The sequence below is a fragment of the Vanessa cardui genome, chromosome 18, assembly GCF_905220365.1.
Source record: "Vanessa cardui chromosome 18, ilVanCard2.1, whole genome shotgun sequence".
NCBI lineage: Eukaryota > Metazoa > Arthropoda > Insecta > Lepidoptera > Nymphalidae > Vanessa > Vanessa cardui.
The window spans coordinates 12,851,276-12,875,704 of record NC_061140.1 but is presented as its reverse complement, the minus strand read 5'-3'; the positions used below and the strand labels follow the sequence as shown (position 1 = coordinate 12,875,704).

Sequence of the window (24,429 nt, the reverse complement as noted above, 5' to 3'; positions counted from 1 at the left end):
GTAACTGATGATAAAAAAGCGTGGAATTAATACCTGTTGACTTCCAGGCAGGATATATTAATTTAATAATTGTATTAACTTACATGACTGTATTTTTTTAAATGTTGAAAAAGAGTAACTTTAGTTTCTTGCCGGTTCTTCTCGGTAGAATCTACTTTCCGAACCGGTGGTAGCTTCACTTAATTGTTAAATGACGATTCAAAAGTGCTTGTAAAAGCACACTTGAATAAAGTATACTTTGATTTTGATTGATTTTTGATTTTGATACCGACACCAAAATAATGCTAATAACAAAATAGTAGTAGAGTAATTAACATATTTGCTGTTATTATTTGTTAAAGTAACAAAATTTAGAAGTTTCATAAACAATGAAGACTTGTGTATTAATAAAATTAATTTAAGCGTTAAGTTTTTGAAGCGCTTCCATTATTCTCCGAAAGCTGACCGTCCACGAACTGTCTCAATATGTTGAGAAAACATTATACTAAATACTCCAGAATAAAATAGAATAGAATCTTCTCCGTAGATTTACATTCCGAAAAAGTGGTAGCTTTAATCCTGTAACGAACTAGCTTGACATCATCACGCGTTACGTAACGAAGCGTTCAAAATTTAATATCAATATTTTTAAGTGTTCAGTATTATAAATCTAATCAAAAGCTAAACGAATATACTGATACTCGAACAAATAGACATTTAAAGTTTAACAATATTGCCTATTGAGTAGAAAAACACTAATTTATGATATGTGATATTGACAAAATAGAGTAATTAACATATTGATATATTGATTGATAATGAATGAATGAATATATGATGAGAATTAGGACACGATATATTTATATTCTTTTAATATGCTTTTATTAATTAATTAAGATGATACGCGATATATAATTACTAATATTGTAGCTCCAGCAATCGTCGCTCAGCGCTTGGCACTACGTGGGGGCCCGGCTTAAAGTCGTTCTCTCGTCTTCAAGACGAGCGTTAACGAGAGCCGTCCATCACAATGTAAGCAACAATGTGCTAAATTTTAGCGAAGTATTTTCTTAATCACTTAAGAGAAAACAACACGATACTTTTGCAACTGCTTAGCTAAGAATACGTCAGTCTCACTATTCATTTGCTTTAGCTTTATTTAGATTTAGTTTAATGAAGTATGTATAACTTTTCACTGTAAAAAAATTTATAGTGAAAATTTAGTGTCTATTTTTGTAAATTTCTAAACCAAACAAAATTTTATTAAATGTTATGAAAACAGGGATTTTATATTAAGTTAAAGTTAATACATACCATTTTATTGAAAAAAACTAATTTATTAAATAATAATATATAACACACGCACTATAAAGTATCTTGTGGGTAGACATCAACAGGGTTCGTAATAAAATTAAGGTCATTGAGCTCCTTGTCAAAAATACAGTGCGAAGGAGGTTTTCTGGTCACGGGGCCGAGGCGGTGGTGACGCAACAGCAAGTACAGTAGCAAGTTGTACTCCGACGTGGCGTTCTGAACCATGCGCAGGGTAGCCTCGAGCTGTTCCTGACGCGAGTCCCAAGTACGTAGCCGTTCCACACAATCTTGCAAGCATTGGTTTAACTGCCGGAATAAAATCATTTGTTTTTATTTTATTATTGATAAATAAAATTGACAATTGACACAATTGAATAAAATTCCTTTAAAAATATCTTTTTTATTGGTACGTCCTATAACTACCATCTCAACATATCAAATGCTGCTACACTTTTTGAAATAATTATGAAAGTTACCTTAATTATTCGCCTTTCCATTAGCTTTCTTTGTATCCAGTCACAACCGTAAGTGATCATTGCCAATAATATTAACGACACCGTGAGGAATAAGTCCAGAGGAGGCAGATCGAGAGGCAACCACGTTTGTGTGACATTCGCTGCGTGCACAAGCAATGATTTCGGCTCGGGCGACGTTTCCTTCGAGCCCAAATACAAGTCCGGCACATAATACTGAGCTGGCAATAACAACAGTGTCACCAGCGCCGTCACCAGCAATCCATTTGAACACCCGCTTAACGGCATCGAGAGCCTTATCAGCAAATTGCTTTACATTGCTGCCCGGGAAATAATATTATATTTTGTAATTTACGCCTAAAAATCATAAAGTTTTGAATAAAATACAACATATATTTTTCTTAAAAATGTTGATGACACTTGATTTTTCTTCTGGATTTCTAATGACTTATAGCATGACTTATAGATAGTCATTTTATAGTTTGTACTACGCAAAGAGTAACTATGCATAATTTGCTAATTACTCTGTATTAGGTATTTATTTATTCTTGTACAGTTAACAGAATAAACGTTGTAGAAAAAGTTGACCGGGATTTCTTATAAACCTAGTCGCTAAGTTAAATATATATATATGAGGATAAAGACTGACGAATAAAAAAGACTACCTATAGTTTGAATTTATAATGAAACACAACCAATACAAATAATATGAAGATAGATAGATGAAAACACAAAATTTCTTTTTAAAATAAAATGTATTTTTCTTTTAGCAACGAATACGGCAACGAATTCAAGAGTACTCCCCTTACGTGCTGCAGCAACAAAAACAGTCGTCGTGAATCAGAAGTGAGTGAGTCGTGTCCTTTTCTTGTCACGACATTCGAATCGGTTTGATCCCTAGTCAGAGAAAAATCTATGTTATAGAAAACCTGCTATTTCTTTCACTGTTATTTGTTTCTCTGTTGATGGAAATATTGCCTGGCTCCATAGAAAAAAATAATATTTCTTAAAAAAATGTTTTATATAGATTGTTTATTTTTCACAATAATTGAGTACACTACCGCACTAGTAACCAAGCAAGCCGAAAATAATCATTAATCATAATGAATAATTTAAAGCTTACTTTGATATACAGACACTATAATGTTAGTACTTTAAATAACCCAGCATCATTTATTCGTTACAAACTATCCGACCGAACATAACCGTCAGCGTCAATGTCAATGGTTGCTCTTATATTTATTATTTTGACAACAGTATTCAACGTCAACTTCGTACATAGGTAATTCTGTAAGTTTGAAAATATAAAAAAAACATTTGTTTTTCCTTATGACATAATACCTGTTTTCTTCAAACTGTAGTATTTTTAATGCGTTCGTGTAGAGTGTCATTATGATGTATTTGTTACTAGTCTACATAATGAAAGATAAACTTTCCCTCAACTCTTATAAAAATTCCATTGCTATAAATTATAATCGTTTCTTGTCTTTTCAGGGTCAAAATTGTTATGTAGCAGTGGTCAGTAGAACAAAGGACTTGTAATTCATGTTTTGTCCGACGGAAAGCAAAAGATCATGAAGAAAGTAGTATTATTTAAAAGTGTGTCAGAGGATTATAAGAAAGTGTTTAGTGATAATAATTATGAGGCGATTTTCGTAGAACCACTGCAATTTGAGTTCATGAATTTACAGGAACTGGGTGAAAAATTACTAAGTAATGATTATAATGGTATTATTCTCACAAGCCCTAGAGCTATTGAGGCCGTTTCTAAATGTTGGTCCCCATCGAAATTCGTTATTTGGAATACCAAAAAGATATATACTGTAGGTGAGGCTAGCAATCAAAAAATTAAGCTATTACTCGGCCTAGAAGCTTTAGGCAGTCAAACTGGGAATGCTGAAAACCTAGCAACACTTATATCGAGTGAAAATAGTGAAAAGTCAAACTTTTTATTTCCATGTGGCAATTTAAGATCAGAAATTCTACCAAACATATTACAATCCAAGGACATAACAGTTGATGCACTAACAGTGTATGAAACTAAAGAAAATGAAAACTTAAGGACAAATTTAATGGAACTCAATAATACAGTGAATCCTTGTTGTATGGTGTTCTTCAGTCCATCTGGTTGTGAATATATTTACCGTCAGCTGCAGACATTCAATAATAACCTTTCGATTTTACCTCACTTTGCTATAGGCAACTCTACTGCACACAAAATTGAAAACCTGGGAGTTGAAATAGCGGGTGTGGCTACCAAGCCTAAACCAGAAAGTATGGTCGAGTCTGTCCAACAGTATTTTGAAACCACAGAGCCATGTAGCTAGCCATGTCAGATACTAATTGTACAGTTTATGGTGTTGGTTATTTGTATATAAATATTGAATATATGTTATTTAATACTCGAATATAGTACAAGAGTTTTAAAATTTTATTTAGGCATTTTATATTAATGTTATCATTTTGTACAAACAAATTATTGTAAAATAAAATAAAACTATGAGTAAATAATTGTTGAACTCCTTAAACTTCCAACTCATTGGCTGGTGGATTATCACAGTTGGTAGTCCTTATTCCAGATTCAGTGTCCCATTTCTTAGAAACTGACATGTATGTCATCACTACACTACCAATCACTAACACCGAGTTGATCAATGCAAGAGGCTGAAACAAAAAAAAATTGAACATTTTATTTGAAAATTTAATTTCAATTCGCTTTGTAAAGGTTGAAATAAGATTAATTTTTTTTTTTTTGGTATCTTTCCGTCTACCTTTGGTCAATCCATATATTTCGAATTATGACATCATGTTTAAATTTGTTTTGGTTTTTAACATTGACTAAAGCGAAAGGCGTCTTGCTTACGTTTTTCACTGTCTAGATGTCATGGTTAGCGTCGCATTATAATTTCAATGTTAGCTTAATAAATATCCTTTGTCACAGAGACTTAAGTTCATTTCGTCATACTGCTCATGTCATCATGATATCACTATAATATAATGTATAAATCGACTTGTTCCATTAAATAAGTTCCTTACGTCACTAAGTTTTATCGTCGTAACGTTTTAAATTAAACGTGGAAAGTTCTCTCAACTCAGGTAGATATCCCAGAACTACTACGTAAATCTTATGAGCAGGATCAGAAGTACACAATCAGAATACGATTTAATTAAGAATGAAACATATATTAAACAAGCATGTATTACCCCGTACGCGTAGTCGACGGCACGACGTATGTCGCACAGGGTGAAACTCAGAATGGTAACAAGCAATAGTGACGCTCCAATCACAGTCGATAATACTATGTCCTGTGGATAAATAAACCTTACATAACATATCTTATCAAAAATTCTATGCATACCCTGCGTGAGTTGTGCTCACTCATCAAATAATGTACCAACAAGCACAGGCGATAATGTTGCAAAACAGTGTTTAATCCCACAAAACACTCACTGACCGCAGATGAATAGCAGCAGTAATATAGCGGTAATATACCAACAGTTATGAAGCACGTCATAGGCGCGTGAGCAGCCAACAGTGCGTTGAGCGCGCAGAGGGCAGCCAGCGCGCCCGCCGCCGCCAGCCCCGCGCCCCCCGCCGCCTGCCCCGCGCCGCACCAGCCGCCCCACGCGAACGCGATAGCCGACACCATACATACCACCTGGAACATGTCGTCGTCACATCTTGTCGCCAAGCCTACAAGTGACTGATTCGCAGCATAAAACTGTTTTATTTACTCGTTAATTTGATCACGCGTCTCCATCATTCATCATTCACTGATTCTGCGCCGGACGATGATGATGCGCCGACAGTAGCCAAGATTTTGGATAAAGGCATGTCTCAGAAGGCAAAAAGACAATGGAAACACTCGCAGTGGTACTGATTTACTGTACTGGTATTTAGGTAAGGAGCTGTATTTTGTCATATTTAGTTAGCTTATAAAGCTGCAGCCCGGGGTTCAATTCCAATTATTGGATACAGAGTAGCCAGTTTGAAGGATACATTATAACATTCCTGGACGTACTTAGAGCGGACGAGAAGCCGGTCCTGTGTTGTCGATTTGTGACCAAGAGTACTTTGGCTGTCTCGTTGAGCGTACACTGTACTTACAGTTGCTAATACTTTCAGAATTCCTTCAGGCGACACAAAGAAGTCATTTTCTGTGTAGTACTTGTACAAGACCCTGCGTTCCGTATCGATCCTGTCGGCAATTTGCACTGAACTTTCCATTTTGACTTACCCGAGCACTAAGTTTATCTGCTGTGGTCACGGCGATGCTTTGGATAAAATTCCATATTAACTCAGCATTGATAAGATAAAACTACGATCCATTAATTTGAAGCACTTCAAAGTCAAAATATAAAGGATGATCCGTAGCAATCAGATTTGATTTCATTGATAAAATAGCAATTATCGGTAAATTAATTGATTTCAAAGATAAGATTCAAAACACTAATGTCTCAACAACTCTGCCCAGGGAGCGTACTACACAAATGATTCATTTGACCATTTTCTAGATCGTGCTTTCTTAAAGCTATTTATATATAGAAAGTACGCCAAAGTAAAATAAAAACACATCAATTGTATAAAAACCATATATGTATTATCATTAAAATTTAAAATTAAAACTTACTCGCACAAGGTTCATCAAGATCAAACATTACAATCACCGGTTCTTGAAAAACATTTGTAATTCTTATAAAGAAATATACAATACAATACAACACACAAAGCAATGTACTCTTTCGTAGACATTTATTGAACATATCTGCGGCCCGTCGCGTTACAGTTACAAAAATTGAAGATAGAAAATTTGGTCAATTACTAGTTACAAATATGATTTTCGTATTGTTCCGTCAGCTGTCACAGGCGCCGCTGTGCGCGCCCTTGCGACGGACACTACTCAACGACTGGCTTTCAACAACATTCTGCATGGTTACTAGTCACACATGTATAATATATAGTCTATATTACAAATATATTCGAGGCCGCAGAATCATAAATACACTTATATCGGAAGAGTCATTTTAAAAGTGTCCATTAACAAGTGTGATCGTGGTGTGTCGTGGTAATCGCTAAAGGAACACTTACGTTACAAAATATCACTTACAAACAGTGTAAGAAGTACATAAAGAATCAAGTAAGTCGTTTGGTGATATGTATGATATAATATAAATAAAAAAGGGGACTGGCCGCCGACCTCTTCGAAGTACATTACAATTATGGGATTGAATTATTACAAAATGAATTGTTCTTTTAGAAATTACAAACAGATCAAGTTCACGACTCGTGAGTCGAGAGTTCACTGGGGTGGGGCTTTCCGGTTTCCGCGGGTCGAACTAAATCGGTACAAACATCCTAAGCTCATAGCGCGAGTACGACAGGTTAGACAGTATAAAATTACATCCTATAACAATTCTTACTTGGTATATTTCGAAATCCCCTTACACTAGCTATACGTATTATAAACAAGTGTCATGCAAACTATTTGATCCGATACAAGCATCACATAACGAGCGGGCGCACCCGCCGGCCGGTACTGACTTACATATTTATATATGAATATAATGATCCACTTTGTCTACTGAATTCTTAGCACAATAAACATGTCGATTACAAGTAAAAATTACCCTTTGCATACATTTGTATATTGATTCATTAATTGTATAATAATATTAAAAACTTATCATAAACGGGGACAGCCGGACACGCCACCGGGCGTCGAAGAAACGAGCAGAAGCTTTCAAAAATACAGATAAAATATTGTTTGCGAATAATCTAATATTTGTGCAAAAACTACTTAAGGAATGCCGCTCGTTAGTACTAAAAATAAATACTTACACTAAATGGACTAGCATCAAAATCAGACTTGGTAAATAATAACGTTACATACAGTGTAATGAACAAACGGGCAGCAGCCCAGCAGAGTAGACGAGCGACCGCCCAATCGATCTCGGAACCAACCCAACCGATTCCCCTGAACTGCCAGGGATTAGTAAAGTCGTCACTACGCATGACATTAGAGGCACAATTAGCGGCAGTCGCGATCTGTCTACTGTGCCGCGCCGCCGACAGACCGATAAGACTAGATAAACATGGACGTGAATCACAGGCGAAATCTAGTGGCAGTATTATACAATCTCCGGTCCTTCTCGAGTGACGTACCACTAACATGTCAAAAGTCCAGTGCTCATCGCTCCTAGAAATAAGACGGTCCTAAAAGTAAATGCTAATTTGTTACATAAGAGTATAATCAATTCATCCTCGGAGTCCTTTAGGACCCCGAGAAACCGCACCCGACTGGGCTCCCTCGATCACTCTACACGCTAACGATCGAGACGTCGACGAGACTACGTAGCTCGCACTCTCTTCTGAGGAGACGTTGCGTTTTGTGCCAATTCCATCACAAACAAACTTCAAGCGAGACACGCGCCGGACGAGAGGCTCCCGGGCGGCCGCGGAGCTCACAGCTGGGCGGCGGCCGCGGGCGGCCCGCGTCGCAGGCGGAGCTATTTAAAACGGTCCCGGCTCTAGAAAATTGGGGTTTCATCGAAATAGGTTTAAAAAACGTGTTTCAGTACTGGGGCCACTACACTACACTCACGGCACCGACTAGAAGTCGGTGGACGACGGCGGTCACTATAAGGCGCGGTCGCGCGACGTGGAGGCCTGCGGCACGGCGCGGTAGGCGGCGCGCAGCGAGCCCGAGCGCGCCGCGCGCAGCCCCGCGCGGCCCGCGCGCACGCAGCCGCCGCGCACGCACACGCCCGCGCCCAGCAGCGCCACGCCCGCGCCGCCCAGCGCGCAGCCCTGCAACACACGCTCCGTCAGCGCCGCCCGCGCGCGCGCTCGCCGCCAAGCGACACTCACGGCGCCCGTGTACAGCATGCGCGCCGCGCCCGCCGCGCTCGGCCACGGCAGCGCCACCAGCAGCGCCACGGCGCCGCCCGACAGCCACGACGCGCTCCACGCGAACGATACCCCGCTCTGAATCAGATTGCATCAAAATATATTCATGTTTTCCAGCAACACAAACAATATCTATAAGACGTATGGCCAAGAAATAATTATAGGATATAATTAATTCATTAAATGTGCCAGTTATTACTTCTATGAAACATCCCTTCCCGAGTATTTCAGTTCAAGGTCAATGTATTGATTTTACGTGATCCCCTCTTTGTTCAAAATGGACAATAGATTATACCATATTTAATCACAATGAAATAAAAAAAAGACCCTTACGAATCTGTTCCAATCGACGGGCAGTAATGCATCCAACAAGGAGATGTGCATCAACATGAGGACTGTATGCAGCATGAAGGAAGTGAGTGCCCCAAACAGCAGTGGCTTAGCGGCAGAGGCAGCACGTAGTCCCAGGGCTCCCCACACACAGATGCAAACACACAGAGAACACAGCTGCAAAAAAAATAAGAAAACAACATTCGATTATTTTTTATTAAAATTAATATTTTTTTTTTATAAAGATAATTTTTGTATGGAATAAATAAATTATTATTATTATTATTTATAATCTAAAAACTTGATGCTGATCATACAATCTTGTTGTCGCTGTAAAAGCAAATTTTATCAATATCATTCGCAAAGGAGAAAGGCGGCTTTGCCAGCAGAAAAGCTTAGAGGCAATTACTTTACTTCATTAATTATTTAACACCAGTGAACCAGCCAGCTCTGCATAGTCGCAATTCTGATACTAAATATACTACATTCTGATAATTGACATGTAAAAAAAATATTTATTTAAAATATAACATTAGAAACCTTTAAAATTGTCAGTGTTTCTCTACTATATTAAATCCTGAATCATTCTATCAACTAAAATAATATCAAAATCCATTGCCTAGTTTTAAAAACTTAGCATACATAGCAAATTTGTTTTATACCATGTAGTGATTATTAGAAGCTTAACGACTTATATAGAAATAACACCGTTTAGAATTAAAATTGTGGTTTAAAGGAAAATGATGTAAGTTAAATAAAAATAAAACTTTATTACTCATTACAGAATTACGTTATAAAATTTAAAAAAACTTTCTAAAAAAAGCACAATATTCACGAACAAAACAATGAAGTATATGAGAGCTACACAGGCATAAAACAATCTACATAATACACATTGTTCCCTAAGTAGGTCACAGCCGGTACAAGTATGCTGAACCTCTTTAGGCAATTAATAAATGGAATATTGTATTCAGGTTCCTATACAGATAACAAGACAACTACTTTTATTGGCATATTTTATTTTCAACTTATATAGTGTAGTAGTTAACTAGAATCCTAGTATGTCCTACATAATTCTAGCATAATCCTATACGAGATTAACTTAATCCATCAATCTGGAAGATATAGCTAGATATCACAACACCAATAATAAAGTACCTATCAATAATAACATGTGGCCTTGCCTTCACTAAGTGTTTTAACGTAAACAAAACATTAGCACATGTGTTAGTACTACAAACTAAATGTTATCTCTTGTTTCTTGTTTGTTGTCCTTCCCATGTAGTACTGCCAGTGTTGATATCTTCATACTTATTTATAATATTACCGTTCCAAATTTTACTTACCACTAGAAGAAAAGTCAAGCCGCCCGTCGGCGTGATCAAGTAGGAAAGGTGGCAGTAGACAGGTGCAAGAGCGCGCGGGCGCGGCGGCGGAGCACGCGAGTAGTGTGCGTGCGAGTCCCACGAGCGCTCCGTGAGCTCCGTTCCGGCAGGCGAGCGACCGCCCGCGCCCGCGCACCCACTGCCAGCGATCTCGAAGTCCTGCACGTCTTCGCCGCGGCAGCTAGTCGGCTCCAGCTCTCTTATCTCTTCCAGCAACAGCTCCACTTCGTCGGTCGAGTATAACTCGCTCGCGGACACGTAGCGCGCCGGCGCCGCTTGCATATCACCCGCCTCGACCTCTACCGCCGAGCGCCGCCGCCCCGGCCCCTCCTGAAATTGCACACACTGTAGCTCCACATACAGTCACAACTTTAAGGGTAGCAAACACTTTCCGTCTACCTATTCCGAGCGACATCTAGTCTTCGTCCCTTTGTCAGTAACCGCATACTATGATAACGCGGATCTGAATAATTGTAAAAAAAGCAAAATGGTAAACAGATTAGAGAGACGCTCTACTAGCACGCCATGTTTGTTATCATCATTTTTTTTAAACAATGTCAAAGATAGGGTTGCAAGTACATTCTTTGTCTATGTCACGCTCGGATACTTTCTATTCATTGTACAAATAATCATAAACACTCAGATATTTTTTATTCCTATTAATTATTTAACATTGTTTTACTACTGTGAGGCAAGAAAATAAATAACAATTTTTACTATATCTCTTTTTTATCTCTATTATATCAGACTGTTGACTGATATCAACGAGCTTATTAGCGTTTCCTTAAAGAGGCCTATCCTTATGTGTGAGTGTAGTGTGATTTAAATAATATAAAATATTAACAACTCTTTTTAAAAAATATACTAATGTTAAGTACTTATGTACAAAAAAAACTCTTTTCTAAAAATACACTAATGATTATGTGGTACACTACGTGGTACGCAATACCAAATAGATTTTTATTTTTTATCCTAAATTATGACATGAAGGCACAAATATTCTGTTGTTGATGTTGTTGATGATAGCCAGGCTTTTTTTCAAATAAACAAAATATATCTTTTTTTATGGGAAGTCTCCCAGTCAATGATGTTCTAGTAAGCAGATATGTCATTAACGCGCAAAAAGTGAAGACTAGAAAACGTCCTAATTGGGACGTTTGCCTTAAGTCGTTTTCATCATAATTATGCCAGTAATACGTTATAATACATCATAATTATGTAGTAATACGTTTTGTGTAATTAAAACATCTAGTTATCCCTTTTACTTACTGTTTCTATCAAGTTATCCTTTTTACTTGTAACGAAATGTAAAATAGACGGTCCCCGGCGCGGCACACTTTTTTTTGTTGTTTAGTATGGGTATAACATATCTGTTTATTAGAATATCATTGGTCCCAGTATATTTATTTTAATACCGTGTTGATTTATGACTCTTATGTTACCAAGATAATTTAACAAGTGTTAATTAACTAAATTAACAAATTTTATCCTTCATAGTTTATATATTGAATATAGGGTTTTTTCTTTTTCAATGTGTGTCAGAGGTCAAGAATAACAATTGAGTTGTTTTATAATTCGTTTTATTTCAAAATGCACAAAATATGTAACAATGATTTCGCGCAGAAGCACTTGACCTTAGTATCACAGAATCACTTCAATTATTTTTCGTCAGTATACATTACGCTTAACTAAATAGATTCATAGTTGGTACAGATCGATCACAAGGATTATTATGAGCACCAAAGTAATTTTACATAAATGTAATTTTATTACAACATCATTTTTTCAGTTTGCAGAATGTTATTATTTCCTTGGTTTGGACAACAGTATTAAGCTTAAGTTTGATAAAATTTTAAACAACATTCGGTTATTATTAATGAAAAAAATAAATCAACACTTGTCAACAAATAAAGCTATGTTCTATTCTATTGGATCATATAAAAAGATTTTCTACACAATGTAAAAATAATCATTAAAAATCTACCAGCAATCTTGTATTAAAAAAAAAAAAACAAAATTACAAGATATAAACAATGAATAATTTAAAAAGGAAACCTATTGATAAGAAATTCTAAATAATAATAAAAAAGTAGCATTTAAGCTTATAATCCTAAACATTTCATTTATAAACAACAATGTCTCAGTGAAATGTCATTGTGGCTTCACTTCCATACCACACACACATGGGTCAATCAATAATAATCACAAGCATTATATGACAAAGGAGCTGAGATATCTTCACTCAAATCTATTTTAAAAATGAAACTCCACATATCTTAATACTGAATAACTTGAGGTAGAATTAATAAAGGAACACTGCCATTGCCCAAAAAAGGCACCTCACTCATCTTCTAGCAACTAGTTTTCATGAATGTTTGTTTCTTGGAAGCACTTATGAGACACGAATTTCCGATGCGATAAAACCGAACTTAGAAAACCGACTTAGAAGAACCTCAAGGAGAAGTCTAGAGGTTAATCTTTCTCGAAGCCGGGCGGCGGCCTCATCCCCTCCACCGAGCCCGGGTCGCCGGTCTGCGTCTGCGTCGTCACCATACGGAACTCCGTCGCGTGCGGGTTGAGGCATGAGCGCGTCACCATCGCGCGCGACAGCGCCTGCAGCATGTACTGCTGCGCCGCGCCCGGGTTCACGCTGCTCAGCAGCGCGAACGTCTCGCACTCCTGCGCCGACAGCGACACGGCGGCGCCGGCGGGGCGCGCGGGCGCGGGCGGCGGGGCGGGAGCGGGCGCGGGGGCGGGAGCGGGTGCGGGCGCGGGCGCGGGCGCGGACGGTGCGGGCGGCGCGGGCGGCGGGGCGGGCAGGCAGGGCGGCACGTGCCGGCGGTAGTCGTCGACGAACTCGAGCGCGATGCCGTCGCGCAGGTAAGCGTGTATCTCGGCGAAGTTGGGCGTGTCCCCGCTCTCCAACGCCTCGAACCGAGGGTACAGGTAACACTCCGACGTCTGTAATGCACCCAAGTTTCACGATTATTAGTCGTCAATGGTCAAAACGACGGCCACCGTTCGGCCCCGAGGCGCGCGAGAGGGTGGGACGTCGCAGGTTATGAATACCGTCGGTCGAGGCTCGGTATTGTAATACGAACGTTTCAATTTACTTTCGTTACGTCAATATTCGTCTACTTGTACTAAGATGCGGCATCGAACTTATCCTTAAGTAAATTTTCAAATATCAATGGCTCGAAGTATTGAATGAGGTCTGCCTCGCGGTCACAAAATTTTGAAGATATCTCAGCTCTAACAACAGATGCAAAATTTTGTAACTCCCGCCAAATTGTGACGCAAATGAACTCGGGAACTCCGTAGTCGACAGCTTCAGGAGACGCGAAGAGACGAATTGCACATCAAACACTATGGAACACTGGCGCTGAGTTGCCGGGCGAGCGCCAGGCGGCGCTGCAGCACGCGGCTGGCGGCGGGCGGCGCGCGCAGGCGGGCGTGCAGCGCGCGGAGGCGGCCCAGCACGCCGCTGGCGGCGGGCGGCGCGCCCACCTGCGACGCCGACTCGAAGTCGTCGCTCGCGGCGTCCGCGTCGCGCTCGTCGAAGCGCAAGATGGTGCCGAGCAGCGAGCGCACGTCCGCGTCGGCGGAGGACGAGCCGGAGGCCGGCGGCGGCGCACTCACCCCCAGCGCGGAGTCGGCGCGCGCGTCCGCGTGGCCGGCGCGCACGAGCTCGGCGCTCACGCAGCGGTCGTCGCGCGTCGCCGTGTCGATGAGCAGCACCTCGAGCGCGCCGTCGCGCTCGTCCACGGCCACCACGTTGGCCACGAGGCGGCGGTCGCGCACCAGGCGCAGGAAGTGGTGCGCGGCGGGGCGCGGCCAGCGCCGGCCGGCGGCGGGCGGCCGCGCCCCCGCCAGGCGCGCCCGCAGCGCCTGCGCCTCGAGCGCCGCCCACTGGCGCCGCAGCGGCCGCAGCTCGCGCACGTCGCAGCGGTCCACCGTGCCGTAGTCCACGTGCCGCACCTGCGACGGCGAATAATTAACTAATCGAAAATATTGAGCGCGTCGTTTGAACGATCCAATTACTTTGACTGTGTCGCTGTCGATGATCTTGACTATGAGCGAGCGATGCCAGTCGCCCTCGTAGCGGCTGCTGCAGTAGTGGCCCACGCGCACCGCGCCCAGTGCCAGCGTACGGTTTCTGCCCTCGCCCTGAGTGTAGTACTCGCTGAAGAAATCAAAGGATCTACAGTAGACTGAAGCACTAAACACGAAAACTACTGCGCCTGACCGACTACAGATAAGAGGTTTCGCAACCGACAGACTAACTTCATTTCATCCATCACGTTCTCCATGGCGATGTTGTGTCGCTCGCCCAATCGCAGCAGCCAGAAGTGCGAGGGCGAGTACACCTCGGCGACGGCCACCTCCAACATGGTGCCGGGCACGATGTCCGCCAGCGACGCCGACGGGATGCTCTCCAGGAAGTGCATGCAGTCCTCCGGGAACACGTCCGCCTCCTGGAGCACGCTCACGCCTTAGAGAAGAGGATCGTACGCGCGGCGAGACTGCAGGCGAGGCGGGACTCACGAAGGCGACGCCGGGCAGCGCGTCGTCGGGGTCGAGCGGCGCGCGGGCGGCGGGCGCGCGGGCGGCGCGGGGCGCGGGCGCGCTCGTGGCGGGGGGGGGCGCGGGCGGCGCGCGCGCGTCGCTCAGCAGCCAGTCGCCGCCCGGGTGGCGCGACACGCTGACGTCGTCCAGCGCGCACGCCACGCTCAGCACGCTCGTGAAGCCGAAGCGCGAGAAGTTCAGCTCGCGCCCGTGTCGCTCTCTGCCAACGATAATTACTCTTATATTTCGGCCTTCACGGGATGATTACGAAGCGAAATAAGCATTGAGTAGTATTCCCGCACCTGTAGAGCCTTAAGATGTCTGTACACCACACACCATCAGGGTGACTAAGTATTATATCTCTGATTTCCCTCTTCAATTCATCCAGCTGTGTTCTCTTACTGCTACTTGAAGCTTTAATTAAAAATTAAAATATTAATAACATATTTCATTTTCTTAAGACACTTTTTCCCACAATGTTATTAGTTTATCAAATATGTATTATTATGATATCAATTAAATTGTCAATAATTTTTACGCGAGACATTATAGAATTCCCACTACACTGGTGGTAAACATACATGATGATGTCTGTCTTCCTGAATCATCATCATCTCTCAGAGATTCTTTGTCATTAGAAGACTGCTCACTGATTGCATAGTGTGAGCTGTACAGCGCTGTTCTCTTTTTGAGAAAGTTCTGCAATGCACTTTGTGAGCAATTCCCATTATCAATTGTTTGTTTTACATCATCAGATTTATTAGTCTGAAAACAATAATTTAGACATTATTACTTTGAACTCAGTAATATGAAACCAACACTATGAAACAATTTTTATAGAAAATTATTTACTTGTTTTATTCATTTCATTCATTTAAAAGAATTTTCAATTTTGGAATTGGTTAAAATTATTTTTACCTTTTTATCTTATCAAACATACAAAAAAACTTATATTGTGTTAATCCTAAGATTAACTTCTTCCCTAAGGAAGTGCGCTGATGTCTATTCGATATTTGTTTATCCAGTTCAGACATACTCCATATTTCAATTTGTTATTACAATATACATATAATACTCATCATAATCATTTAGCTGGCAATTTAATTTTTTGTGATAAAGCATGGCTCTCAGATCTTGCTATGCAAAAACTATTTGTGAATGCAATGTAGTCTAGTTCCTGCCATATGATGATCTGAATGATCAAGTTTCTAATGTAAGCTGATACTTGATAATAGTATTAAAATTGCCAATAAAGATATATTAATCAAAGAGGTATAGTTTGTTATGTAAATAAATTATTAGCAAATCTAGCATATCTTTACTTCTCATCATGCTATTCAATTATACTATGGAACTCTTTTGGTCCTACAAACTTTCAATTTTGCAATAGCACCAATGGGTTTTTTGTGTTGTTTAAAAATTATCAAATACCTAATAATGTATAATAATATATAATAATAATGCACATGTATAATATAAAAGGATGTCTGTATGGATATGGTTATTTTTTTTACACTGTATCAGCACATTCCAAAGAATGTAATTCAATTACTGTTAAGTAATGACTTTGATCTTAAAAAAGTTACCTGTGGAGGATTAGACTTTGGTGGGGGATGATATTTTTGAATTTCAATATTTTTGGTTTGATTATGTGCCACATTTTGTTCCTTAACTTGTAAATTTTTAGATTGATAACTTGCGACTATTAAATTTGGTTCATTCGGTTTTACTACAGATTCTGGCACACTTCTTCTTTTGCCTTTACTGCAAAATTTAAATAAACACATTCAAATTTAAATATCATTTCTGTTATAAAATAATAGTGTTAACTTACAATTTAACATTTGGATTGGACTTTTGTTTCTGTACAAATTTATCTATATGTTTTAATGCGTCTGGAACAATTAATGTCAATTCAGGGTTTGCAGCTGGACCCTGAAACTAATGATGACATGTTGCATTTTAATAACATAATTACATCAAATAGTAATTTCAATGTCTATGTACTATAATAATAGTAATTTCAATGTCTACGAATAAAAATTTTGAATATAAATCAAATGTATGTATAAACACAAGAACACTCTCTTTTCTCTGTTCTATAAATATAAATCTCAAGAAGATAGCATTACATAAGCAACATAACAAATCATTTATAGATTAGTACATACCAAGAAACAGTCACTAAATCGGTCCTTGAGAAAGCTGATGGGATCCTTGTATCCATACTTAGCCAGAGGTATTTGCTTGCCAACCATGTTCCGATAGTCGCGCAACAGCGACCGTACGTCTACTTGAGTGGGACTAGAGACCACCAGGGACCTCAGTACTGACTTCAGTTGTTTTATTTCTTCGTCCATTTTACTAACCCTTTTGGACCATTGAAAATACACATTGCAACATTTAATATGTTAGTTAATAAACCATAATATTAATCTATAGTTCGGTATAATGTAATCAATCCACATAATTAGATTTAGGTGAAAGCAGGAATGTCAAATAGTTTTACTTTGTTTTATAATTACATATATCCCGTAATACTAACTTTAAATATTGAATTTATTTATATACCTTCACTTTCACGTCGAAAATAAATTAGATACTTGTAAATTCTATTTTAATAAGATAAAAACATTCATTCTTCGACCAAGTAGCATTTAATCACTACCTTTTATGTGAACCTTAATTTAAATTATACTCAATGCTAAAATTGGATAAGTTAAATTGCTATTTATTATATTTATAACTATGTCAGCATTCTGTTTACTTTTGTATTAAAGAACAAATGAAGTTAGCACGAGTTACTAACACCTCTCAAATGATTGTTAGCTAGTTCATGAAAAATTCTTGAAGTAAACATAAACAAAGTAATGTCAAAATAACCTCACTTTTTTAATTCAAGATTTTGTTTCTCGAGATAATATATTTAATCATTATACAAGTTAAGTAAAACTTAAAACATCAAAAACTTACTAATGTGCAATCAGTCTGGTACACTGTTCTGTGTACCTATAACTATATTATATATACATATTGTATAATGTAATGTATAGAATACCTATAATTTTAATATATTGTATTGAGTCTATTTGAATTGAATTATCTTAAGGTGGCGGGGGAATAATTTTTTAATGTTATTTCGACTGACTGTTCTGTTCCTCATCTAAAGATATTTTTTTGTTTGCTTTTAGTATCTTATTTAATAATTTAAAAATAAATTACCCTCAAGTTATAACCATTAACCAATTATTAAGTCGATCTGTATGCAGCATTACAAACGAGTTTCAAGTTGTCTTTGCAAATGTGGATTTATGCTCTTATATTTTGCCATTAATTATATTATATTGAGTTCAAGTCATTTATTATTTATTTATTTACCAGAATCGGATAATTATTGTTAGATTTTTTTATACTTCGTTTGACGACTGCCATCCAATACCATACTTTTGACCTAGTTCCTTCCGTTGCGCATGAGTTATATACTTTAAATTATGTTTCAAATTGAAAAAAAAAAACAATTTTTAGTTTAGTATTGAAGCACATTGAAATCAAAATGTCTCCAATTCTTGATCAGAAAAGAAAAGAACTCTGAACAACATCAAAAGAACAGCAAGTATTTTTTTGATGAGATTATTATATTATTATGATTTTAATTCTATTGATCATTAGGTATTATATATAATGGTCTTCGATTTTCAAGAATTTTTACATATAATCTAAAATCTGGTATCACGATACGTCAGTTTGACAATTTTGATGTTTATGACATTTATACCAGTTCCATACTCATAATACGATCGAAAAGATAATTACGTAAGGAAAAACGAAAAAAAGGCTACAATAATGTCCTTTTTATTAAAACGCACCCTTGGTGCAGGGAAAAACCTAGGACGTGCTGTTATAAACAGTAATCAATACACCGGTCTTCAGCGAGTGGCTACAAAAACAGATGTAGCCACACCACAGGTAGAAACCAGGCCTACTGTGGCTAAATTAGATCCTCTACAAAAGTCTCAATTAATTGATTTTGGCAAGTATGTCGCAGAATGTATGCCGAAATATGTACAAAAAGTGCAGATAACGGCAGGTAATGAATTGGAAGTTCTTATTCCTCCTGAAGGTGTTATTCCAATTCTTCAATTTTTGAAAGATCATCACAGTGCACAGTTTGCGAGTCTTGTTGATATTGGTGGGATGGATGTTCCCAATCGACCTTACAGGTTTGAAGTTATATACAATCTTTTATCGTTGCGTTACAATGCCAGAATAAGAGTGAAAACATATACTGATGAATTGACGCCAATTGACTCTGCGTGCGAAGTATTTAAAGCTGCAAATTGGTATGAAAGGGAAATTTGGGATATGTTTGGCGTCTTCTTTGCTAACCACCCAGACTTGAGAAGGATTTTGACTGACTATGGATTTGAAGGTCATCCATTTAGAAAGGATTTCCCTCTCAGTGGGTATGTCGAGCTACGCTACGATGATGAGCAGAAGAGAGTTGTAGTTGAACCTTTGGAATTGGCTCAGGAGTTTAGACGATTTGAACTAAGTGCTCCGTGGGAACAGTTCCCCAATTTCCGTGGAAATCCTGCTTCAGAAGAAGTAGTAAATCAATCTGGAGATCAACCTAAAAAAGAATAGATTTGTATAACCAGTAAATAAATATAATGAAAAAATAAATAATCATTTGTCTTTTAAAAGCAACTGCAATGTGTAGAACCCTTAAGAAGTTATAAGGAATATAATCAACTATAGAATAATATCTTTATTTTATAAAGAAGGCTGTTGATTATATTATTAGTGATGTAAAAATGTTTTTTATTTATAATTCTCGTTCTATTCTTTTTGCTTTATATATAGCCTCAGGCAGTGGATAATTAATATATGCATTAATTTGGGGCTTAATGTGTAATGATAATGACCTAATAAATAATTACCTAAATGAGAAACAAATAAATTTAATGAGCAATATATACAGACAGAGTAGAACATTATTTATTTAAGTTATATTTATTGCACATGACATGTGATTTTGAAGTGATCTATCACAAAATAAAAACCTTCGATTCACTCTGCCTTAATTATTTCTAGCATTAATGTTATTAGGAAAGGGACATATCAATAAACAAAATTCTGACATATTACAATATTCTGTGTCACTTATGTCATTTGTTTATGATAAACAGGATAAATAATCAAATAAATTAATCATTTTATGGGCCATAATTAAATTTAAGGATATCATTTATTGAAATAAGCACGAGACTAAAATGTATATATGTATGCATGTATACATGTGCATATTTACAATTTGTAAAATATTTAACTGCAAGTTGCATAAGTCATAAGATCATTATACATTACTAAAATAAAACAAAATGTGTGTAAGAAACAATATAATTCAGCGTCTGTATCTGTATCTCTTGAAATGGAACCATAATTGAAAGATGTTGTTATGGAAGTGGCAGCGGAAACCGCGCTTGTACGAGTACTCCCATTCACGGTTAACGATCTTGAAAGCGATGTCCTCATAGGGTGGACCTGCGTGGAACCGCAGCACCGCGAACTCAGGGTTATCGGCACACGGTTTCTGAAATAACATTATCAAATTAATAAGTTGCGAAACATAATATATATAACAAAATCTTGTAATTATTTTACTTTATTACTTGCATTAAATGAGAAAAAAATATTCTGGAATTTTAAATGCATCAGAAGTACTAACGAGAGAAAATTCGGGCGTCGCATTCTTGTCGATGAGATCGGGGTAGAAGATATTGAACTTGTATCCCTGCACGATCTTCGGCGGCGGATTGTCCATGTCGTAATGCGTCTGGTTGTACTTGTTCCATTCGAAGCCCGTGTGCACTCTGAAAGGTCGATCGTTCCGTTACAGTGGTTTCTTAGTAAGGGACATAACATAGGTAATGGTGACATAAAACACAATGATCATAATCTCACTCACCGGTTGAAATATCTGGGTTTGCGCGGACGGTACTTGTCGGCCCACAGGTAGGGCTGGTCGGGCAGCGCGTGCTCCACGCTGAACTGCGCGCCCTCGCCCTCCGCGCCGCCCTCGGCCGCCATGGAGCGGCGCGCCGTGGCCTCCAGCGCCGCGCCCGCCGCGCCGCTGCCGCCCGGCGCCGGCGCGGCGGCGGCCGCCAGCGCCGCGGCGTGGTGGTCGGCGGCGCTGGCGGCGTGCAGGCGCGCGCGCAGGAAGGCCAGGCGCTGCTCGTCCTCGGCCGCCTCCGTCACCAGCGTGCCGGGCTCCAGCGCGCCGGCGCTCAGGTACACGGGCGAGTAGCCGCCGCTGGCGTACTGCAGCCGCCCCGCGCTCGACGCCTCCTCCTCCTCGCGCTCCGACTCCGACTGCGACTCCTGCGCCTCCGCGGCCTCGGGCGACTTGGACCTGTCGGAAAAATCGTATCGTAATATTGGATCGCAGCCCGCTGACGGACGGGGAAGCGAAGTGAACGGAAGCGGTACCGTCGCTCGCTCGGCGAGTCGTGCTGCGCGGCGGCGTCGGCGGCGTCGGCGGCGTCGGCGGCGGGCTGCACGCCCTGCTCGCGCTTGAGCAGCTGCAGCTTGCGGCGGAGGTTCTGCTGGTGCCGGTCACGCAGGCGCGCTCGTGCCATGTGCGCTGCACACGGTTAATTATTTGATACAGAAAACATAAATACACCGCTGCTCCTCAAATAATAATATCTTGTTGAATTCAGCGATAAATTTTAAAAGTATAAATTCTCTACCTTTGAGCTGGCTGAGCAGACTCTCCCAGTAGGGCACGTCGACGCCGTCGCGCCGCGCGCTCATCTTGCGCTCGATCTGCGCGCGCAGGGCCTCGAGCTGGGCTCCGGTCTTGCCCTTAAAAATCTGTAATGCAACTATTATGTAGTCTCTCCCTTCCCACCGAGCGCTCCGAGTGGGGCGCTCCAGGCGGGCGGTACCTGCGTGACGTCCTCGGCGACGGCCTGGTGCACGCCGTCGCGGCGCGCGCCGGGCGCGGCGAGGCGCCGCAGCTTGCTGAGCTCGTCCACCACGATGGTCTGGACGTCCTCCCAGTAGGCCTGATTGGCGTTCTGCTCCAGCTCCTTGTACACCTGCGAACACGGGACCTTACCGTCAGCAAACGTGCTCAGAGAGTTCGTCGTTGATCGTCCTCCTTTTTTTACCTACGTACCTTGATGTCTTCGAGTAGGTCCTCCAAGTCCTGTGCGTTCAGTCCGTTGAGATAAGTGTAGGGCTCGTGCATTTCTAACGCATCGACGCATTGCTCGGAGCTCACGTACCAAGCCAGCAGATCGATTGGCTTTGCTACGGATGGAAATTATATTTAAATTACTAAAACTTAAGGCATCAGAAAATCTAAATAATTTTCATTCCATATTGCAGGCATAAAAATACTTTTGAATTGAAAATATCGGCATATCGTATGGCAGTAAAGTACAGTTACACTTTTATATATCCTGCCTATAAATCAATAACTTCTTGAGATTCACATGTGCTTTCTTAAGCCAATTATCGTACCTTTTTAACTTTAATATAATATTGTTGGTTTTACTTTGCATTATAAGTTTGCGAAGTCGAAAACTGTAATTAATGTAACTTTCCTCCTCTTATGTATACAGCGATTGAAACCATTTCTTTAAAATAAATTTATATTATTATGAGTATACGTAACATTTGCGTAAATATATCGTAAACACGTCGACTTCATTAATATATGTCGAGTCCACTACAAACAGAGTGGACGTGCCCAATATGAGTACAAGTAGGAGCAGACCTCGTCCATCTCGGATGCGGATCTGCGAGCGCAGGCGCGCCTGGTGCAGGTGGAAGGCGTCCTCGTGGCGCGCCCAGCTGTGGAACTGCGCCGCCTCGCGCGCGCGCGCCGCCTCCGACGCCTCCGCCTCGCGCGCCGCGCGCTCCGCCTCGCGCTCCAGCCGCCGCTGCTTCACCTGGACCAACGCTTCTACTTCATATACACTACTTATGACAATTTAAACAATACACTATCACTGATACATGTTTTTAACTAATAATTTGATGCAAATGCCAAAAGCAATTTGTGATGTTCGCTTAACCAGTCAACAAAATATTTGGCTATTGCCAGGCGCTAGAAATGACACTGAATGATACCACAATACATAAGGGATTACTTTTGATTCAAAGTATATTATTGGTTAGGAAAACTAATTGACATAGCTCTTTTAGCATTATCATAGCAACATAAAACTGTTTTATAGCATGTTAATTTGACGTAATAAGACAATAAAGAAATAATCTAGCCTCCAGTAATAGTAACCATGATAACCAGTCTGAAAAATTAAATGAATTATAATTTTACTGGGGCAAACTTGCAAGAAACTCATGATTTATATTAGATTCATTTATTTTTCAATGGTCTGTAAAATTTGATGTTACCACTATTATGCCAACTTACCTTTTCTAGCTCTATCTTATTTTCCATCTGCTTTTGTCTATTTAATGCCTCAAGCTCATCATGTGAAACATTCTTAACACCTTCTTTGGCAAGTTTTTTTGTCCAGACAAAAGTATGTGTGAGTGCCGAGTCTCCAAATGGGTTATCCTGGTTAGTGTAGCACTGATACTCATTGTCCCAGCCCATACGCTCGCGTCTCTTGCGTTCTTTCTCCTGTTTTTCCCTAAGTCTCCTAGCCCTGGAATCACCAATAATATAGACAAAGTTATATGAAGTGTTTTAAAAAAACCAGAAGCTTTATTGTTGGTATGAATAAAAATACCTTTTTTCTTCTGGTGTTTCATTAGCTTTCAACATTTCCTTTTGTTTCTTCCTTTCTTCTTTCAATCTATGTCGTTCTGCTTCTAACCTCTGCAGCAGTTTCAGTTCCTCCTCATCACTGTCACTACTACTTGATGAGCTACTGCTGTGAGCTCGTTTTTTCTTCTTTTTACTCTTCTTATGCTTAGAATCTTTTCTCTCTCTGCTCAAAGACTTTTGCTTTCTTTTAGAACTTCTACTTTTCGATCTACTTTTGTGTCGCTCTAAAGTGTCACGCCGTCGCTCGACTGATCTACCACGAGAGTCATCTCGGTATCTGCTTACATGTTTTGACGACCTTCGAAAGAATGTTTTTTTTAACCGTATTGTGTTATTTTACAGTATACTCATACTTATGTTTAATACTTACATTTATTGTTGTTATAATAAGATTAATAAGATGATGTCGTATATAGCTGACAGTAGTCTCCTCTCAGGGGAACACACGAGTAATGTAAGTAGTCGTTGAACTTAATAAAAGTCAACACAGATGTTTTTAAAACTGCTCACTTCTTTTCAACCAATAATAATATTGATGTAATGGCGTTTAATGAATTTTAGGCTTAATTGTTCTTAAACACTTAATTGCTTTTTGCTATTACTTAATTTATTTACAAAATGGAGATGTCAAATGAAATGACAGCTTGACTGGCTGACTCCTACAGCTAC

The 24,429-nt window shown here is 39.8% G+C and overlaps 7 protein-coding genes across 14 annotated transcripts; 2 read left to right on the top strand and 5 right to left on the bottom strand.

Annotated features, from left to right (window-relative positions):
* Positions 1-1,344: 1,344 nt before the first annotated feature.
* LOC124537680 lies at positions 1,345-2,201 on the bottom strand. The gene is made up of 2 exons (XM_047114597.1): positions 1,770-2,201; positions 1,345-1,599 (listed from the first exon to the last, which is right to left on the bottom strand). The coding sequence occupies exons 1-2, from the start codon at positions 2,052-2,054 to the stop codon at positions 1,345-1,347; spliced, it is 540 nt and encodes a 179-aa protein (XP_046970553.1). The 5' UTR covers positions 2,055-2,201.
* A 744-nt stretch (positions 2,202-2,945) lies between these two features.
* LOC124537493 (uroporphyrinogen-III synthase-like) lies at positions 2,946-4,259 on the top strand. Of its 3 annotated transcripts, none has more exons than XM_047114360.1 (2): positions 2,946-3,048; positions 3,261-4,258. In XM_047114360.1, the coding sequence occupies exon 2, from the start codon at positions 3,341-3,343 to the stop codon at positions 4,091-4,093; it is 753 nt and encodes a 250-aa protein (XP_046970316.1). In that variant the 5' UTR covers positions 2,946-3,048; positions 3,261-3,340; the 3' UTR covers positions 4,094-4,258. The 3 variants fall into 3 exon arrangements, with proteins under 3 accessions (XP_046970316.1, XP_046970315.1, XP_046970317.1); XM_047114359.1 differs by having other exon boundaries at positions 2,951-3,056; positions 3,261-4,257; XM_047114361.1 differs by lacking the exon at positions 2,946-3,048 and adding an exon at positions 3,091-3,123 and having other exon boundaries at positions 3,261-4,259.
* A 30-nt stretch (positions 4,260-4,289) lies between these two features.
* Positions 4,290-5,564, bottom strand: LOC124537494. Its single transcript, XM_047114362.1, has 3 exons — positions 5,264-5,564; positions 4,971-5,072; positions 4,290-4,430 (listed from the first exon to the last, which is right to left on the bottom strand). The coding sequence occupies exons 1-3, from the start codon at positions 5,432-5,434 to the stop codon at positions 4,290-4,292; spliced, it is 414 nt and encodes a 137-aa protein (XP_046970318.1). The 5' UTR covers positions 5,435-5,564.
* Positions 5,565-6,345: 781 nt separating this feature from the next.
* LOC124537364 lies at positions 6,346-10,928 on the bottom strand. Of its 2 annotated transcripts, XM_047114193.1 has the most exons (5): positions 10,788-10,928; positions 10,350-10,718; positions 9,007-9,180; positions 8,635-8,751; positions 6,346-8,574 (listed from the first exon to the last, which is right to left on the bottom strand). In XM_047114193.1, exons 2-5 carry the CDS (start codon positions 10,668-10,670, stop codon positions 8,404-8,406), a joined length of 783 nt encoding a protein of 260 aa, XP_046970149.1. In that variant the 5' UTR covers positions 10,671-10,718; positions 10,788-10,928; the 3' UTR covers positions 6,346-8,403. The 2 variants fall into 2 exon arrangements, with proteins under 2 accessions (XP_046970149.1, XP_046970148.1); XM_047114192.1 differs by having other exon boundaries at positions 6,346-8,751.
* A 1,023-nt stretch (positions 10,929-11,951) lies between these two features.
* On the bottom strand, positions 11,952-18,234 carry LOC124537446 (tudor domain-containing protein 5). Of its 5 annotated transcripts, XM_047114291.1 has the most exons (11): positions 17,526-17,836; positions 17,126-17,324; positions 16,789-16,895; positions 16,541-16,718; positions 15,536-15,719; positions 15,257-15,368; positions 14,934-15,174; positions 14,673-14,863; positions 14,430-14,571; positions 14,028-14,366; positions 11,952-13,349 (listed from the first exon to the last, which is right to left on the bottom strand). In XM_047114291.1, the coding sequence occupies exons 2-11, from the start codon at positions 17,312-17,314 to the stop codon at positions 12,861-12,863; spliced, it is 2,172 nt and encodes a 723-aa protein (XP_046970247.1). In that variant the 5' UTR covers positions 17,315-17,324; positions 17,526-17,836; the 3' UTR covers positions 11,952-12,860. The 5 variants fall into 5 exon arrangements, with proteins under 5 accessions (XP_046970247.1, XP_046970246.1, XP_046970243.1 ...); XM_047114290.1 differs by lacking the exon at positions 17,526-17,836 and adding an exon at positions 18,177-18,234 and having other exon boundaries at positions 14,028-14,571; XM_047114287.1 differs by lacking the exon at positions 17,526-17,836 and adding an exon at positions 17,928-18,028 and having other exon boundaries at positions 14,028-14,571.
* Positions 18,235-18,713: 479 nt separating this feature from the next.
* LOC124537269 (NADH dehydrogenase [ubiquinone] iron-sulfur protein 3, mitochondrial) lies at positions 18,714-19,643 on the top strand. Its single transcript, XM_047114047.1, has one exon. The coding sequence runs from the start codon at positions 18,798-18,800 to the stop codon at positions 19,596-19,598; it is 801 nt and encodes a 266-aa protein (XP_046970003.1). The 5' UTR covers positions 18,714-18,797; the 3' UTR covers positions 19,599-19,643.
* A 695-nt stretch (positions 19,644-20,338) lies between these two features.
* On the bottom strand, positions 20,339-24,147 carry LOC124537268 (cactin). The gene is made up of 11 exons (XM_047114046.1): positions 24,132-24,147; positions 23,723-24,060; positions 23,401-23,638; positions 22,741-22,915; positions 22,138-22,271; positions 21,905-22,057; positions 21,707-21,830; positions 21,444-21,597; positions 20,923-21,366; positions 20,683-20,827; positions 20,339-20,547 (listed from the first exon to the last, which is right to left on the bottom strand). Exons 2-11 carry the CDS (start codon positions 23,755-23,757, stop codon positions 20,359-20,361), a joined length of 1,791 nt encoding a protein of 596 aa, XP_046970002.1. The 5' UTR covers positions 23,758-24,060; positions 24,132-24,147; the 3' UTR covers positions 20,339-20,358.
* Between the last annotated feature and the right edge of the window lie 282 nt (positions 24,148-24,429).